This window comes from Folsomia candida, unplaced genomic scaffold (genome assembly GCF_002217175.1).
Source record: "Folsomia candida strain VU population unplaced genomic scaffold, ASM221717v1 Fcan01_Sc008, whole genome shotgun sequence".
Taxonomy (NCBI): domain Eukaryota; kingdom Metazoa; phylum Arthropoda; class Collembola; order Entomobryomorpha; family Isotomidae; genus Folsomia; species Folsomia candida.
In genome coordinates, this window is record NW_019091200.1 from 4,701,172 (window position 1) to 4,717,092 (window position 15,921).

The following is a 15,921-nucleotide window of genomic DNA, read 5'->3' on the forward strand; positions in this document are numbered from 1 at the left end:
TGCATTTTCATTTTTTAAGTAATTTTGGTTACGCCCACAAATGTTACAAATTTTAATACAAGTTTTCTGGGTTGATATTTTTGCAAATAAAAAATAGGATATTTTTTTTGTTATAAAATTTAAACTTTTATTCACGCACATGCGACCTTATTCACAATTTAACATTTACATTTTGATGACAATTTCTTATTGACGTCAAACTTTGAATTTTCACGATTCAAACTAATTTTGACATAACATGATGCATTTAATTCAAACAACGTTCTGGAAATTATGATATTACAAAGTTCAACAATTTTTCAAGATGAAATTTGCTCGCAAATTTCTAAACTGCGCAAGTTATATAAAACTAGCGTATAAGCCCGTCTCCCGCCGGGCGAGCGAGATTTATAACCTGCAAATCTCTGCAACGGAAGTGAAAGGAAGGAATGTCAAGTTTCGAATGGAGCATAAACTCAAAATAGATTAAATCCAATAAAAAATTAAATGTCTGATGGTAGTTATCTTGGGCTGATTGTCTGATCGTGGTGATCTTGGGTGGTTGCCTGGCAGTTTGTCTGGCACCCCACTTGGCTTTGTCATCTCTGCCGGCCCAGTCTGCCAGTTGCACTGCCATTGCCATTGGCAGGTTGTCTGGCACCAAATTTGGCTCAGTCATCTCTGCCAGCCCAGTCTGCCAGTGGCAATGGCAATGGCACTTTGTCGGGCACCTCATTTGGCTTTGTCATCTCTGCCAGCCCAGTCTGCCAGTGGCAATGGCAGTGGCAATGGCACTTTGTCGGGCACCTCATTTGGCTTTGTCATCTCTGCCAGCCCAGTCTGTCAGTGGCAATGGCACTTTGTCGGGCACCTCATTTGGCTTTGTCATCTCTGTCGGCCCAGTCTGCCATTGGCAATGGCAGTGCCACTGGCAGGAAACGTGGCAGTGATCTAGTCCCCACACACAGGCTACCTGAAGCACTGCGATGGCAACGGCAATGGCAACGGAATCCAATAAGATAACCTCTCCAGATAACCACCAGAGGTGCCATCAATGGGCAGATACCCCACGATAACCACCATTAGGCCGCCACACCCCGATAACCACCATCAGGGCGCCACACCCCGATAACCACCATCAGGCCGCCACACCCCGATAACCAACATCAGGCCGCCACACCCCGATAACCACTATCAGGCCGCCACACCCCGATGACCATCAAGGAGCAACGCCCCGATAACCGCATATCATTAGGCAACTTATAACCACCACCAGGCCGCCACATTTTGATAACCACCACCGACCAATAACGACCCGATAACCCCCACCTTCTCACATTTATTTTTAAAATTAAAATTTTTGAATTTTCGCGCCATTTGAAATTTGACTTTCATCGCTTTCACTTCCGTCACGGAAAATTACTTTCACTTCCGTTGCAGACAGACATTTCCAGCTTATAAAATAGATGATGCAATTCAAATTGCATTAAAAATAAATAAAAACACGCCATCGGTCTCATCCAGTATGGATTTCAATCTGATTTGCATCATGCGCAATATTTTCAAGTATATTTAATTATTTATAAATGCCATGTTTAATTTGTGAGGTACGAATTTTATAGACATCAATGAACAAAAAAGGATTTTGCAAAACAAAATATTTTACAAACGTTTACGACCCGCGCAGGATCAGCGTTTATTTTCTTATCGTATTATTTGGTGTGTGTCTCAAAAAGGGAAAGTTTTTTCCGCTTGGTAGTAAATCTCTGAGTACATTTGTTTCCTCCATTATTTTACTTTAATGTTGTTTCCTGTCATTCACCTCCGATTTCCTGGCTTCGATCAGATTTCGGTTAGCCCAATAAATACAGTCCGCCTCTTGTTTCTGGATTGCCTTGACTTAACTTTTCGGTCCAAACTTGAATATAATTTTGTAAAAGCGGGATCAAATTCATGCCCCAGGTGGCATTTTCAGGTTAATTTTCCAGATATGAATTTATTTCAATGTTGGAAATCCTGCTCTAGAGAACTTGGTTCGAAAACCAATTGATGATCTGGATTGTAATAAAATTGTGATTTTCATATTAAAAAAGTCAGGGTGTAAATAAATAGCAACAAAATAATAAAGTAATGTAAACTGTGCAAACCAAGCAAAAATATTTTTTTACAATAACCTTTCGTTAAACAAGACAACAGTTGGTATCGTATACAACATTTGCCCCAGATATCGAAATTTTGAATAATTTTACAAAATTAAAGATTTCAAACCATGATTAGCTGAACCAAACATAAACTTGAAGACATGAAGAAACATGATCTATATACCAATAACATACAAAATAGTTAATTTTCAGGATAAACAGTGGCGTGAAAATATTACAATTTGTAAGTTTACGAATTTCACGGAGTTTATTGGGGTAAAAAATTTCTTTCATTCATAAACTACTTTTTCACCTCATGGCTAGAAATTTGAATTTCGTTGGCAAGTATTGTTACTGTTCGGGTAAAAATCGTCATGTCGAACGTAATTTTGATATAACATTTCTAAAAATGCACTCAATTCACCCGTTTGATCTTTAATTGACGTTTTATTCCTCATTAGTCGTACAAATTCCTTGCTGTGTACGAATAATTAATTACTTTTTACTTTTGCGAATTCTAGATATCGCACTCGTCACTGGAGGACTTGGCGGAGAACAGTTTGCGCGGCCTGTCGAAAAGTCTCGAGTCTCTGGCCATTGTTTCCAGTCGGCTAAAATTCATACCGCAAACCACGCTGTCGACGTTGCGACGATTGAAAATTCTCGACTTTGAAGGCAACCAAGTCCAGGAATTGGGACCTTACAGCTTCCACAATATTCTACTACAGAAGGTGATTATTTTACTACTTTCGTAAAATTTTGCCAATTTATTAATTTATTTAATACTGCTTTTTACGATTTTATTACTAGGAATGGGTAATCCGATCCGACGGATTGATCCGAGTATTTACTAAAGCATTGAACAATCCGATCCGATCCGATCCGACCATTTAAACTCGATCGGATTACCCATTCCTATTTATTACGTAATTTTCAGAATATTTTCACAACTTTAATTTCGGTACCAATTAAAAAATGAAAAATTATGGATAAAAATGGTTTTTACCAATTTTTATCTATTTTCCCTGCTATGAAAAAATTTTTATACATTTTTGCCGTTTCTTCACAATTTCTTGCAGAATTTCGTGCAATTTACCACTCGTGACAATTTACCACTCGTGACAATTTTTACTAAATTTTTTTAAGTGTGTTTTAGACATTACGTTTTGCACAAAATTTTGCGCACTTCTTCCACCCAAAAAATATGCTTTTTCTTTCTCCTACATTAATCCGAATTGACGTCCTTATCAGACATAAACCTCATTTCCGTTCCAATGTTCATTTCGCGTTATCAAAAGTATCGCATCATTTGGAGGAAGATTAAGGAATAAATCTGTAGATTTGGGTCATTATGTGTCCAAACCAAATGCGAATACTTTCCCAGCTTTGTTTAAACGATGGGAATTCTGAGGATTGGGATTTTTTCTACTGACACAGTTAGTTATTTGACAGCGTGGAGAAAGTATTTTCTGGGATGCAATGATTCAGAATTTTCATTGTTTTTATTTTATCCGCAAATTTATAGTTTTTAACTCTCACTCTCGTTTTTAACAATTTCAAGATGACAATACCTAAACTTATTTGTTTAATAATGAATTTTCATAACTAAAAACAAAATGACGCTTTAGTGGGACAAAATTATTTTTATTTCTGGTGGTAATTACTACAAACTAACTTTTGTAACTGCGTAAACTGTGATAAAGTAAAATTACGATCTACAAGTAACAATGCAGTGTCACCCTCCAATTTGGCTGAGATTGAAAAATTATGTGGTCCAAGTCAATACAAACAACGTTTCTTCAGGCAGTTTGCGAATACTTTCCCAGTTTTGTTTAAAGGATGGGAATTCTGAGAATTCGGATTTTTTTCTCACTGACGCTATTAGTTATTTGACAGCGTGGAGAAAATATTTTCCGGGGTGCAATGATTCGGAATTTTCATTGTTCTTATTTCATCCGCAAATTTATAGTTTTTAAATTTCACTCTCGATTTTTACCTTTCTTGGATGATATCTAATATTATTTATATAGTTATGAATTTTTATAAATAAAAAAAACGACATTTTAGTCGGACAAAATTGTTTAAACCTCTGGTCGTACCCCAGACTAACTTTTTTGTAACTTCGTAAACTGTGATCAAGTAAAGTTCAATGAGTTACAATGTTACGAAGTTATAAAGTTACGATCTTACCTAAAAATTTGAAAAAGTAAAACGAAACTTATAACTTAATAAAATATATTTTTTTAATCTACAATTTTTAAACACTTGAATCCTTTATTAAATTTTATTAATAAATCCTAATGAAACCTATCAAATTTCTAAATTGCAGCTCAACCTGAAAGGCAACCTGCTCGAGAACGTGTCCGAACACGCCTTCTGGGGCCTCGAGGAAACCCTCATGGACGTCGACATGTCTGAAAACAAATTGAAAACCGTTCCGTTTCCGGCCCTTCGTCGCCTCCACCTTCTCTCGTCCCTCTCCCTCGCCTGGAACGAGCTCACCGACCTCACCGCCCTTCTCCCCCCGACTCTTCCCCCACCTCCCCCCGCCGAACCTTCCCGCTCAAAAAAATCCGGCGCGTTCGACGTAATTCGAAATTCCCTCAAAGCAGGAACCCCGCCCAACAACCTGCTCCCCGCAAACAACGCGCCCCACCATCCGACCACCACTTCCATGGACTGGCCCCTCCTCAAATATCTCAACCTCAATTCAAACTACCTCCGCTCCCTGCATCGCGGGACGTTCAACTCGATGCGGAACCTTCGCACGGTTTCGATACACCTCAATTCTATCGAAGTGATAGATCCCGCCACATTCTTCCCGCTCGTCGAACTCGAATCTATCGACCTCTCTCACAACAAATTGTCCCTCCTGCCGTCCCCCACTTTTCAAGAAAACGTGAAACTCGTGTCCATCGATTTATCGAATAATCACCTTCACTCAATCGGCGAAGGATTGTTCCAAAACCTGTTCGAACTTCGAGAATTGTTCCTCAACGGGAATAACATAATTCAATTAACGTCCCCCACTTTTCTCGGGTCGCCCCAAATCTCTATCCTCTACTTGCAAGGAAACGCGGTAAAATATCTCGAATCGGGGATATTTTTCCCGCTCAAAAATTTAACGGAAGTCCGGCTAAGTGACAACTTTCTCCGCATTTTACCACAAGACGTCTTCCTGCGTAACGAACATCTCACTTCGGTCAGTTTGGATGGGAATTTGTTGGGTAAAGTTGTTCCCGGGACGTTTCAAACTTGCCGCGGGTTGAGGGAACTGAGACTACAGAATAACGAAATTACCACCATTCCCGCCGGTGTTTTGGAAGGTTTGGAAACCTTGGAGGAGGTTCACCTCGAAAATAATCGGCTGAATGGGATCAAAGGGTTGGATAATTTGAGGCGGATTAGGCACGTGACCCTGTCAAGAAACTCGTTTGAAAAAGTTACCGCCGACATGTTACCGGGAACGGAGTTGAGCTCGTTGAGTCTGGGGCATAATAATATTAAGGGGATTTCGGATGGCGCGTTTGCTAATCAGACGACATTGTCGCTGCTCTATTTGGGGAATAATCGTCTCACTCGGCTGGGTCAGAGAGGTAAGGAAAAGGATGAAATTAATCAGATTATGGGTCGAGATGCATGCAAAGCTTTCTCTTTTTTGAGGGAAAATGGTCTTTCTCTTTTTTTGGATTTTTTTGGATGATGTAATTTGGGAGAGGACAATTCTATTTGGTTTTAATGGGACGGGGAGGTAAAGGGAGCAGATGGAAAGGTTGCCAGACTGTGAAGAAGAGACAAAGGTTGCATAAACCTTTTTCATGTAGCTTTCACTAAAAATATATTTTAAAAAGTCACAATTTTCCAGACTTAAAATTTTGCTAATACAAAATCTTGTAATTTTTTTAGGAAAATATATTTCAAACGTGTAATGACAAACTGTATATAAATTTTTCGTATTTTACTAACGGCGTTGTCCTTTGCAAAATTATTTTTTTATACAAATTCACGCCCTGTTTCTTCATCAAACGATTCAAATCTACGATGTTTAAAATTCTGTTATATTTCATAATTTATGAATGGCGTGATACTTTGCAAAATAAGTAACGAATTCAAATCATAACCCTGCATAAAATTCGCTTTGTCTTTCCAAAAATTACTACGTCAAAGTTATTAGATAAGATCATTTTTAAGCTCCTCAAAAAATTCATGTAAATTGCAAGTAGATGTATGATGTTAACCACACATCTGTCACGCAACGTATTTTATTTTCTCTGAGAGAAATTTTCTCACCCAAATCTTTGTAATTTGGTAATAAACTATTACCGTCGAGGGATAAATTTCCAAGCATGTGCAATTTTGCAATAGATTTATAAGCTTATTTTCCTTCACAATCTATTTTGCTTGAGTTACATAAAAATTAATCGACAGTCAGTAAGTTGTGAGTTTACTAGGTTACAAAACTTCCATGGAAGTGCATTCTACTTACTTTTACCTCAAAAATCAAACCAAAAACCAAATTACCTCTTTCGCCCTATCATTTAGAGTGTCTCCATTCTTTCCGCTTCCCTTCAAACATATCAAAGATTACATAATTTCTAAAATCATGATCTTGCTTTCTCCCCAGCATTTTCCGGGCTTCGCTCCCTCGAGCGTCTCTACCTCCAGAGGAACAACATTTCGTGGATTCACGGCGACGCTTTCTCCTCGCAGACCAAAGCCCTTCAATACCTTGATTTGTCCTTCAACCAGCTCAAGACCATTAACCGCGCAATTTTCTCGGGTTTGGCATTTATTGAAGAGATAAATTTGTCCCATAACGATATCAGCACGTTGGAAGACGGCTCCTTCTCCAATCTCCGCTCCCTCAGAATCCTCGACCTCTCCACAAACAGGATACAATCGCTCCACTACGCGTCCACCTTTCATCCCGCGGGCTTGGAAATTCTGAAAATTTGCTGTAACACGTTGTCCGAGCTTTTAATCGGGATTCCCGCCACATCGTCGTCCTCGTCGCTATCAAGCGGGGAAAGCAGTAGTAGTCTCACCTCGCCCCGGTTTCAATCGCCTCCAATCGCCCTGAAAGAATTGGACCTGCAACAGAACGACCTGACCGGCTCGGTCGTCCGCCAATTGAACCTGGGAAGGCTCGAGGTGCTGCAAATTTCCGGAAATAACTTGACCGACATGGACGAAAATATGTTGGACGGATTTCCCTCGTTGAATTTCTTCTCGGCGGAAAAATCCCATATCACCTCGTTGCCCGGGAATGTCTTTAAATTGAACCTTAACTTGGCGGTGATAAGACTGAGTGATAACTTCATTAGTCACATACCCGATTCGGTTTTTATTCCGGCGGGGATTGGTGGGGGCCAGGCAGGGGTGGGGGTTTCTCCGTTGAGGGAGTTACATCTGAGGCACAATAGGCTGAGAGCGTTTCCGTACAAGGCGTTGGGAAATTCGACGCTTTTGGAGGTCCTGACCTTGTCGGGGAATCGGATCAACACGTTGGATCTGAACAGAATCATGCTGCCGAGGATTAAACAGTTGGATATGAATGATAACAGATTGACGAAAATTATGGGGGGAAGTATGACCAAGTCGATGCCCTTGTTGCAGGTGAGACTGAATAATATTGTAACATTTTGATTATTTTACAGTGAAATAAAATCCTCTACTCGTGTTATTAGTGATTTAAAATTAAAGAATTGTCAATACTATTTCATAAAAAATTCAAAATGCGTTCTAATATCTAGAAATTCATTTTATATTGATTTTATACATTTTCAGACTAAAGTTTTCAATTTTGCTAAGTAGTTACGCCACTAAAATCAAAATTAGCCTGTATGCAACAAAAATAATGACAGATTTGGTGAATCCATTAGATAATATCAGGTTACAATTTATCAGAGATGACTCCAAGTGACAATGATAAACACTACATCAACTTCAGAAATTTTCCAACAATTGTTAGAAATTTTTGAAAATGTAGATGTTCGCTGAAATAATTGTAACCATTACGTGGTAAAACCTCATCAGATGGTGATCATACGCAGCCACAAATTTGTTATCAACTTAATTTTTTTTAAGTCTGTAACGCATCTTTTCCCTCTCCAACAGGTCGTCGACTTTGGTGAAAACAACATCTCCCGCGTTTCCGACGACCTCGTCCGAAACGTTTCCCTCACCCAGATAAACTTCGGAGGCAATTCCCTCCAAAAAGTCCCCTTCGCATTTTCCGAACGGTTCGTAACGTCCGCCTTCGTCTTGAACATGAGCGGAAATCCTCTGATCAACTTTTACACGGAAAATCATCCCTCCCGCAACTTCTCCGTTATGGATTTATACTTGTGCGAAACGAACGTGAGTTTTTTGACGAGTGAGGAATTTAAAATTTACCCGCGCCTTCACCGCCTCGTGATTAAGCGGAATCCACTCACCCTCCTCCCGCCGGCGGGGTTTTCATCGCTGCAAAATCTGAACTTGCTGGACCTGAGTGAGAACGCGATTGAGGATTTAAAGCACGACTCCTTCATTGGATTAGTTACACTGAAGTCACTCAACCTCTCGCACAACTCGATCAAAACGCTGCAGCCCTTTCATCCCCATCTCGCAGGGCTTCAGGTAAGAAGAATATCATTCATTTCACATGTTTGAACTTTCAATCAGAGCCAGATTCCCCTCATTTGCTCAAAGTGTAAGAGTTGCATCATTCCGAGAGGGTCGTGCTTAAAGGACGTCACGATTTACACGAAATCGTTGTTGAGGGATTTGGAAATTTAAAAATTTGGATTATGAAATGGTAGCCTAAGTTGTACACCGCTAAGAAAAAGCTGTCTAACAGTGTGAAAAAGATAAGGTAGTTCAATTATGCGATGAGAAAAAATGAATTTGCACAAATTACTTTTCGCCAAAAACCGGAAATTGAGAAATTCGAAGATTTTAGTATTAGAATTAGAACTACATACTTTAACTTCATGTACATATAAACCATAGTTCTGAAATAATAATTTTGATGTAAGTTTTTAACACCGATTGATACAAATAAGGGATTTACAGAAGTGAAACAAAATTTAGGTTCATCAAATTTGTTTTTTTCTTCATAAATGTTTTGCATAGTTTTTGCATAGTCTCTATTCAGCCTTGGCCTTGGTCCAACTTCTAGATTATCAAGTCAAACAATGCGGTATTCTTCCCGCACGACCCCCATTTTCGAGTTACATCATACTCAATCATGCCTCCAAATCACGTTTTTCTTGAGGGAAAAAATTGCTGAAAGTGCAGTAATAAGAAATTATAAAAGTGCTCAAAGTTGAGGCCAGTGGTGAAAGTTGGGTTTCTGAGATGAAAAGATTTTTATATTTCTATTATATAAATTTCCACTAATCCTAAATTTCTAGTGGATTGCATGCACTAATAAATCTTCAGATTTCTTAAAAAACTGCTCAAAATATCACTTTCTCCTACCTAAATTTTTTATGTACAGAAATGAAATTACATGATGTAGGATTAGTTTTGATATTTATATTTATTGTATATTTCTACTAGTCACAAATTTCACGTGAATTACGATAAACTAATAAATCTACAAATTTGTTTTAAAAAATCCGAAAATATCACTTTCTCTTTCTCCCACCTAAACTAAATTTGTCACGAAATCGTAAGAGTAAAAAAAAGTGAAAGTGAGCCCGGAATCAGAAATCCTGCCCGAATTAGTGCCTCAGTCAGTCACCAAAATTATTAGAAATGTCACCCCTCCCAGAAACGTGGAGAAAAGTCCACATTTTATTCATTCTTCTCCACATCAAATTCAATTTTGAGTCAAACTCGGTTCATCTTGTGCTAAATGTAATCAAATCAATCCGTTCTGTAAAATTGTCACATAGCTGCCTCGTTAAATAACGGGCTGGGGTCGGGTCCTCGGCGTAACTAAAACCTCACGTTCGAAGGGAAGCCGACTGGCATAAAGATGTCACCAAACTTGCTTCTCAGTGAGTGCAGTTGTACCATTCTCACGGCATGCAACCAAATTTTGGGCATTTTGGGCATGGCAGAAATTCCCTTGGCATGAGGGAATGAATTGATGTCTATGTGTGGAACATGCCATAAATGTCCGCCCAGTGAGTACAATGGAGGTCTCCCAACGTATGCTCACAGATTTGGACCAAACTAGTGTCGAAATTGATACCAAAGTTTAGTTAGTATGATATTTGAAAAGGGCACTATCTGCAATTTGAATCAGAAGAAAAAGCGCAGTAAATTTGGAAAGTGAAAAATTTCTCAACTTTGGGGGGCTCTGTATCTTCTTTTTCTGCAAATATCTCCGCCAAACCTGCGCATTGGTAAATAGTGTCATTTCAAAATTTCATACTAATTAAATTTGTGATTGATTGACACTAGTTTGATTTAAATCTATGAACATACATTGGGAGACCTCCATTTGTTAGATTCATATCGTAGCCTGATTCTTCTTGCTGCGCAAAAAGATAACTTCCTACCTGTACGATAACAATTTTTTCTCGCAACCCTGGTAAATTATATCCATTGTAAAATTCGTATCTTTTGGGAAACCTTGAAAGCTTTTTAAATAAATACACAAGATGAATTACTTGTCTATTTTTCTCGTAAAATCATTTTCCCAGGGCCAGCTCATCTTTGCATGTGATTAAAAATGCTAAAAAATTGTATTTTTATAAATGGCATAGTTCCATTACACTGCAAAGATTTCGCATAAAATTGTCCAGATTTTTCGTACACTTTACAAAGTATTAGATATGTATTACAGGGTAAAAGTACATATATGAATTTACGGCTACTATCATTACTTAAGTCGTGATAATTGCACTACAATTTTAGTAGATGACGCAGCAAACAAATATTTGCGTACTTGTCTCGGTGCAAAATGTTTTTCATAAATATACTAAATATTTTAAAGAAACGCACAATAAGAGCATACAAAATTGGCTCGCGTTTTAATCCAAAAAGCATAAACAAGTGGATCTTCAGAACTTTTAAATACGATGAACTTTGCCAGTATAAATAGTTTATAAATAGTTTGCCCAAATTCTTTTTCACATTAGTAATCTGAATGTCTGTAAAAAAAATTGAAATCGCAAATTTTCCGGTACAATTCCATCAGTTAATAAAAATCTATTTGGTCAAGATAAAGTTAGCAGAATTTTCGCAAACAAACTCAAATTTCACCGACCGACTAACCTAATTCAACTCCATTTTGCCTCGTGTGCCACGAAAAAGTTAAGTCAACAAGTTTACGCTATTTGTACCCTTATTGTGACATAGTAGAGTAAGACGCACGTAGGAAAATATCGTAAAAACTGGGCCAAACTATTCAACCTGACTTCCACGACGCACTACTCGAAGCATATTGAATAGTCAGAAAAAAAGTGAAGTCCCCACTCTTTAAGGTTTGAGATACGTTTTTACCAACGAGATTACCGGTTTGGTGACAAACATTTTAACACGAAATGATTAAAGTCTTTTGAAAATTTTTAATCGGGTGGATCATATTTTTTCTACTGTACTATTTTTGTTATCAAGATTTTTGTTACCAGATCTCAGTTTTTTCCTATTTCACCCGTTTTTACCATTCTTTTACAACATTTTTAAGCGTGTCACAAAAAAACTTACAAAACTTGCCTTGCTAAGTTTGCTACATAAGGAATAAACTTGTTGTTTTTGTCACTTTGTATTATTCCCGTGGCAGAATTAAATTGAATTAAATGGAGAAACAAGTGAATTTTGATCGTTGTCCTATTTTTCCACTGGGAACAATTCCCCCTTTTGTCCCACGCCACGTATGAATTTCTTGTTTTCGAGGGGATTGTTATGTAAAATGAAAAAAATAAAAAAGTGGATCCTGCCAGTAACATAAATTCGTGTCGTGTTCCTACTTCTATATGAATGTTATGCAATTTTATGGCGAAAAAAAGACTTTTATCTGACTGTCCAGTTTCGCCAATCCCGTTATCTAATGCTAAGTTATTAAGTTACGAAAAATGGTAAACTTTACCAGCAAATTTTATTCCAGTGTAAATATTCGGATTGCAAAATTTTCAGTGCGTGCAAACCGTAGAAAATCCGAAAAAGTTGTTCTTATGTTTTTTTTGAAGATTTTGTTGAAAATTGTAGCACATCTTTGGATTCTATTTAGTCATAAGATTTTTATAAAATTTAGTTATCGTCGCTTAATTGTGGCACAGGTTTTTTTTTCAAACTTTAAAACTCAAAAATAATTTTTAAGCCATTTTTCAAAATTTTGAAAATTCAAAAAATCTATAACAATGCACCCCGTTCTCTTGCATACTTCGACCCAGCTTAAACTCAAACGTGTGGTTGGACACGTGGAGAAAGCAGGTCTTAAATTGCGTATCACTCTCGCAAATCAAAATGTCGCGTTGCTTTCCTATTAGAACCGTGCAAAAAAATGATGAAGGCAATAAGAGCGGGAAAATGGGGACGATTTTATACAGCGCGTCCCTTCCTCGCAAACTTAATGGCTTTTTCGGTCCCACTTTATATAATCGTGAAACCCTAAAAAATACAGGAATGCAAATTCCGCGATAAAGTAACAGGTGTATAAGTGTCAAAATTGGTAATAAAACAACTAACCTAGACCCACTTTTATTAAAATAATTATAAAAACATGGACAAACTAAATTCACTGGATGATTTTTTAAGTTACTTTTCATCTTTTTAGGGGATGAAATGTCTCTTGTGATCTGTGTTAGTTAAGTTTACGATAATTTCGTAACCTTCTCTTTGTAATCTGTGCAGATGTGAATTTAAACATGAGCCGCGTAAAGAGATTTGCAATGTTGTCTTTAATTACAATTTTATGATAAAATATTACCAGGGTTGTTACCATGAAATTAACAAAAAAAGAACTTGGTCCCCAATTTCTAAGAGTGGTGAATTCTGGTCACAATAAACGTCCTATATCATCGGAACGATGGGAGGATGAAGAAGTGAAAGTGTAGCGGGGCAGACAAGAATTGGTGCTGGAGTCATAAAATAGATTACCATTGTAAAATTTTATGCTGTAACTGTTCCAAAAGTGGTCAAACGAAAATAGATGGATGGGTGGACGGAGAAATCACTTTGTTAGAAATTTCGTGGTTGGAGAAAGCAACTTTCTTTCGTAACTTATTGTGTTAAGAACAAGTGATACGCAGTTCTTGTGGCTGCCGGATAGTTACATGAACGGACATGTGGCGCAATAATTGATAGTTTCAAAATTTGTTGTAATATTTCACAGGCTGGGAATTCTGGGGAGGCAAAGAAATTCAAGACCAACATAAATACCAAAATAAATGTTCACAAATTTCATGTCGGCCCATATTTTGTGCTCATACCTTTATTTTCATATTTACATAGTAAACATCCTTAAAAAATATTTACGGCGCATTAGGCCGAGGAAATTTCGCCTTTACGCGAACAGCATGTGTTCAGGGTAATACTTGGTTTTTGTATGCTTTTAATAAATTTACCAAACCTACAAAAATTGTTTGGTCGAAAATTGGGATTTTTGTTATAAATTTTATCCATAAAATTTACTTGTTTTTACTTGCAAAAATTACTTAATAAACTAATTACTAAATTAGTCGCGATTTGAAATAATACGTTAACATGGATAAATCCACTTTTTGTTACACGAATTTTCTAAATAAGTATTTCAAACATTGAGGTGCGTGAGTGAATATCCTCACTCATTATATGTTATTCTAATGTAAGCTGAAGGTAAAATTTGAGGTGCTGAGGTAACATTTCATAAGCTGGAAACCTTAGGGTGTAAATGTTCCTGTGTAAAATTCAAACGGAAAATATTTTGTAATTCGAAAATAAAAATACAACCAAATAATACCAGAGAAATACGAACATATCTTGTGTAATATTAATAATATCATCATTCTTCAAAAGTATCTACGGGATGATAGTCCGCGATATCGCGGACTATCATCTAACGGGATATATATGTCCCTTTTTACGCACAAAAATACATTTTTCTATTCTGGGTTGTACTTCGTTTTTGATAAATTTACAAGATATAAAGAAATCCTTTATTTGAAAACCGTAGAATTTTTGTTCGAAAATTTACCCAGCAAATTTGCACGCAGTTATTTCTTAAGATTACTTCACAAACTAATTACTAAATTAGTCGCGATTTGAAACAAAACGTTAGCATGAATAAAACAACTTTTTACTATATGAACTGTCTCATATTTCAAAAGTTGAGGTGCGTGAATAGCCTCACTCACTATATTTTATTCTTATGTAAGCTAAATCTATATAATCTTTGTCCACCTTATGAATTTCAAATGATTTTCCATTTCCTCAAGTATTTTTTGAACAAGTACTTTCTCCGCTTTCTCCACTAAACGATTATCTAACTAAACCTTGGTTTGAAACGGTATCCCATGTAAATTTATGACTTTTATCTCTCACCTTCAAATACTCACTTTCACCTTGTTCTTTTCTACGCGTTGGTTAAAAAGTCAAGTCTTTTTTTACACTGAAAACCCAAGGATTGAACCTCTTCTTGTTTGATTTGATTTATTCTTTTTCTTCTCCAAGTAATAAAAAAGACGGGTCGGATTTACAATTCATTGAAGGCAAAATCTAGTCCTTGAATATTTTGATCGATGTCGAGTGGAGTAGAATTGAATAAAATGAGTGCCTCGTAGCCAACAGGACTTTCTCCAATGTCAACTTTTTCACCATGGGAAGAGGCTGACAGGGTTCATAAAATTGGGGTTTTTTGCGTCTGAAAATATTTTTATTTTATGAGAACATTAATTAAAGTAGGCTTTTGTAATGCCGTAATTGTGAACGGGTACACATGTTTGGTTCCAGTTTACAATGGCCACCTAAGTCAGGTTAAGAATACATCGTAAACAAATCCCATGGGATACTTCACCTTGTAAAATTTCAATTAAAAAATTAAACAGTTTATTAATTCAGAACTTGTGAATTTGTCAAACACGAATTTTTTAAATGATTTTAAATATTAAAAAGATTTATACAAAATTCGGAGAAAGTTAATTTATTTTATTTTATCAGTTTCCGATAACTAAAATGGGCAACCAAAATAAATAAAGCGATGTTAGATGAATATTTCACCTATTTTCGGTTAAAATATGTGAAATATCTTCGTCGCGAGTAATGGCGTTGAAATGTTGCAAATTATAAAATTGTATTTCGCTGGTATATTTTATTTTGATTTTGCTTCTATATAGCAATACAAGAATTCTAGAATTTACTACGTGAGCTGTGTAAGTTAAAAAAAACTTATTTTTAGTTTTCATCTACATCTTGTATATATAGTGTTATTTTTTTAAATTGCATACACAGATCATTTCACACAAACTCGCAGTGACACAGTGAATTTGTAAAGTACAATTTTTTTAAACGATTTTATTAAAAACTTGTGAACTTTATACAGTTTACAAAAATCGAAGAAAAACTTTCCTCAAAGATTTATCCACGTTTGCAAATTCATCTAATTTTGATGTAGATATTCATATGAAATATTTTCATCGGGAGGAATGGCGTTGAAATGTCGCATTTCTTTATTTAAAAAAAATGTCCTGCAAACTTTTGCATGGAACTTTTTTTTATAAATAATTGCAAATTTACGGATCACGGATTTAACGTCGTTTTACGATAAGTTTACAATGGCTGCTTGAATACGGAGTTCTCATGCCCATTTTCCGAGTAAAATTGTGAACAAAATCTGATGCTTTTCCAGTAAAATTTTAGCAAAATGTCGCAAATTTCGCAAAACTTG

General features: G+C 36.6%; 1 protein-coding gene across 1 annotated transcript in view; it reads left to right on the forward strand.

The window, feature by feature from the left end:
- LOC110853554 (protein artichoke) overlaps positions 1-15,921 on the forward strand; it is a 189,616-nt gene that overhangs the window by 129,803 nt on the left and 43,892 nt on the right. Inside the window, exons 6-9 of the mRNA XM_035854247.1 lie at positions 2,642-2,851; positions 4,450-5,716; positions 6,745-7,736; positions 8,238-8,741. Of these exons, the coding sequence (XP_035710140.1) occupies positions 2,642-2,851; positions 4,450-5,716; positions 6,745-7,736; positions 8,238-8,741 (2,973 nt within the window). The remainder of the gene's footprint in view (positions 1-2,641; positions 2,852-4,449; positions 5,717-6,744; positions 7,737-8,237; positions 8,742-15,921) is intronic.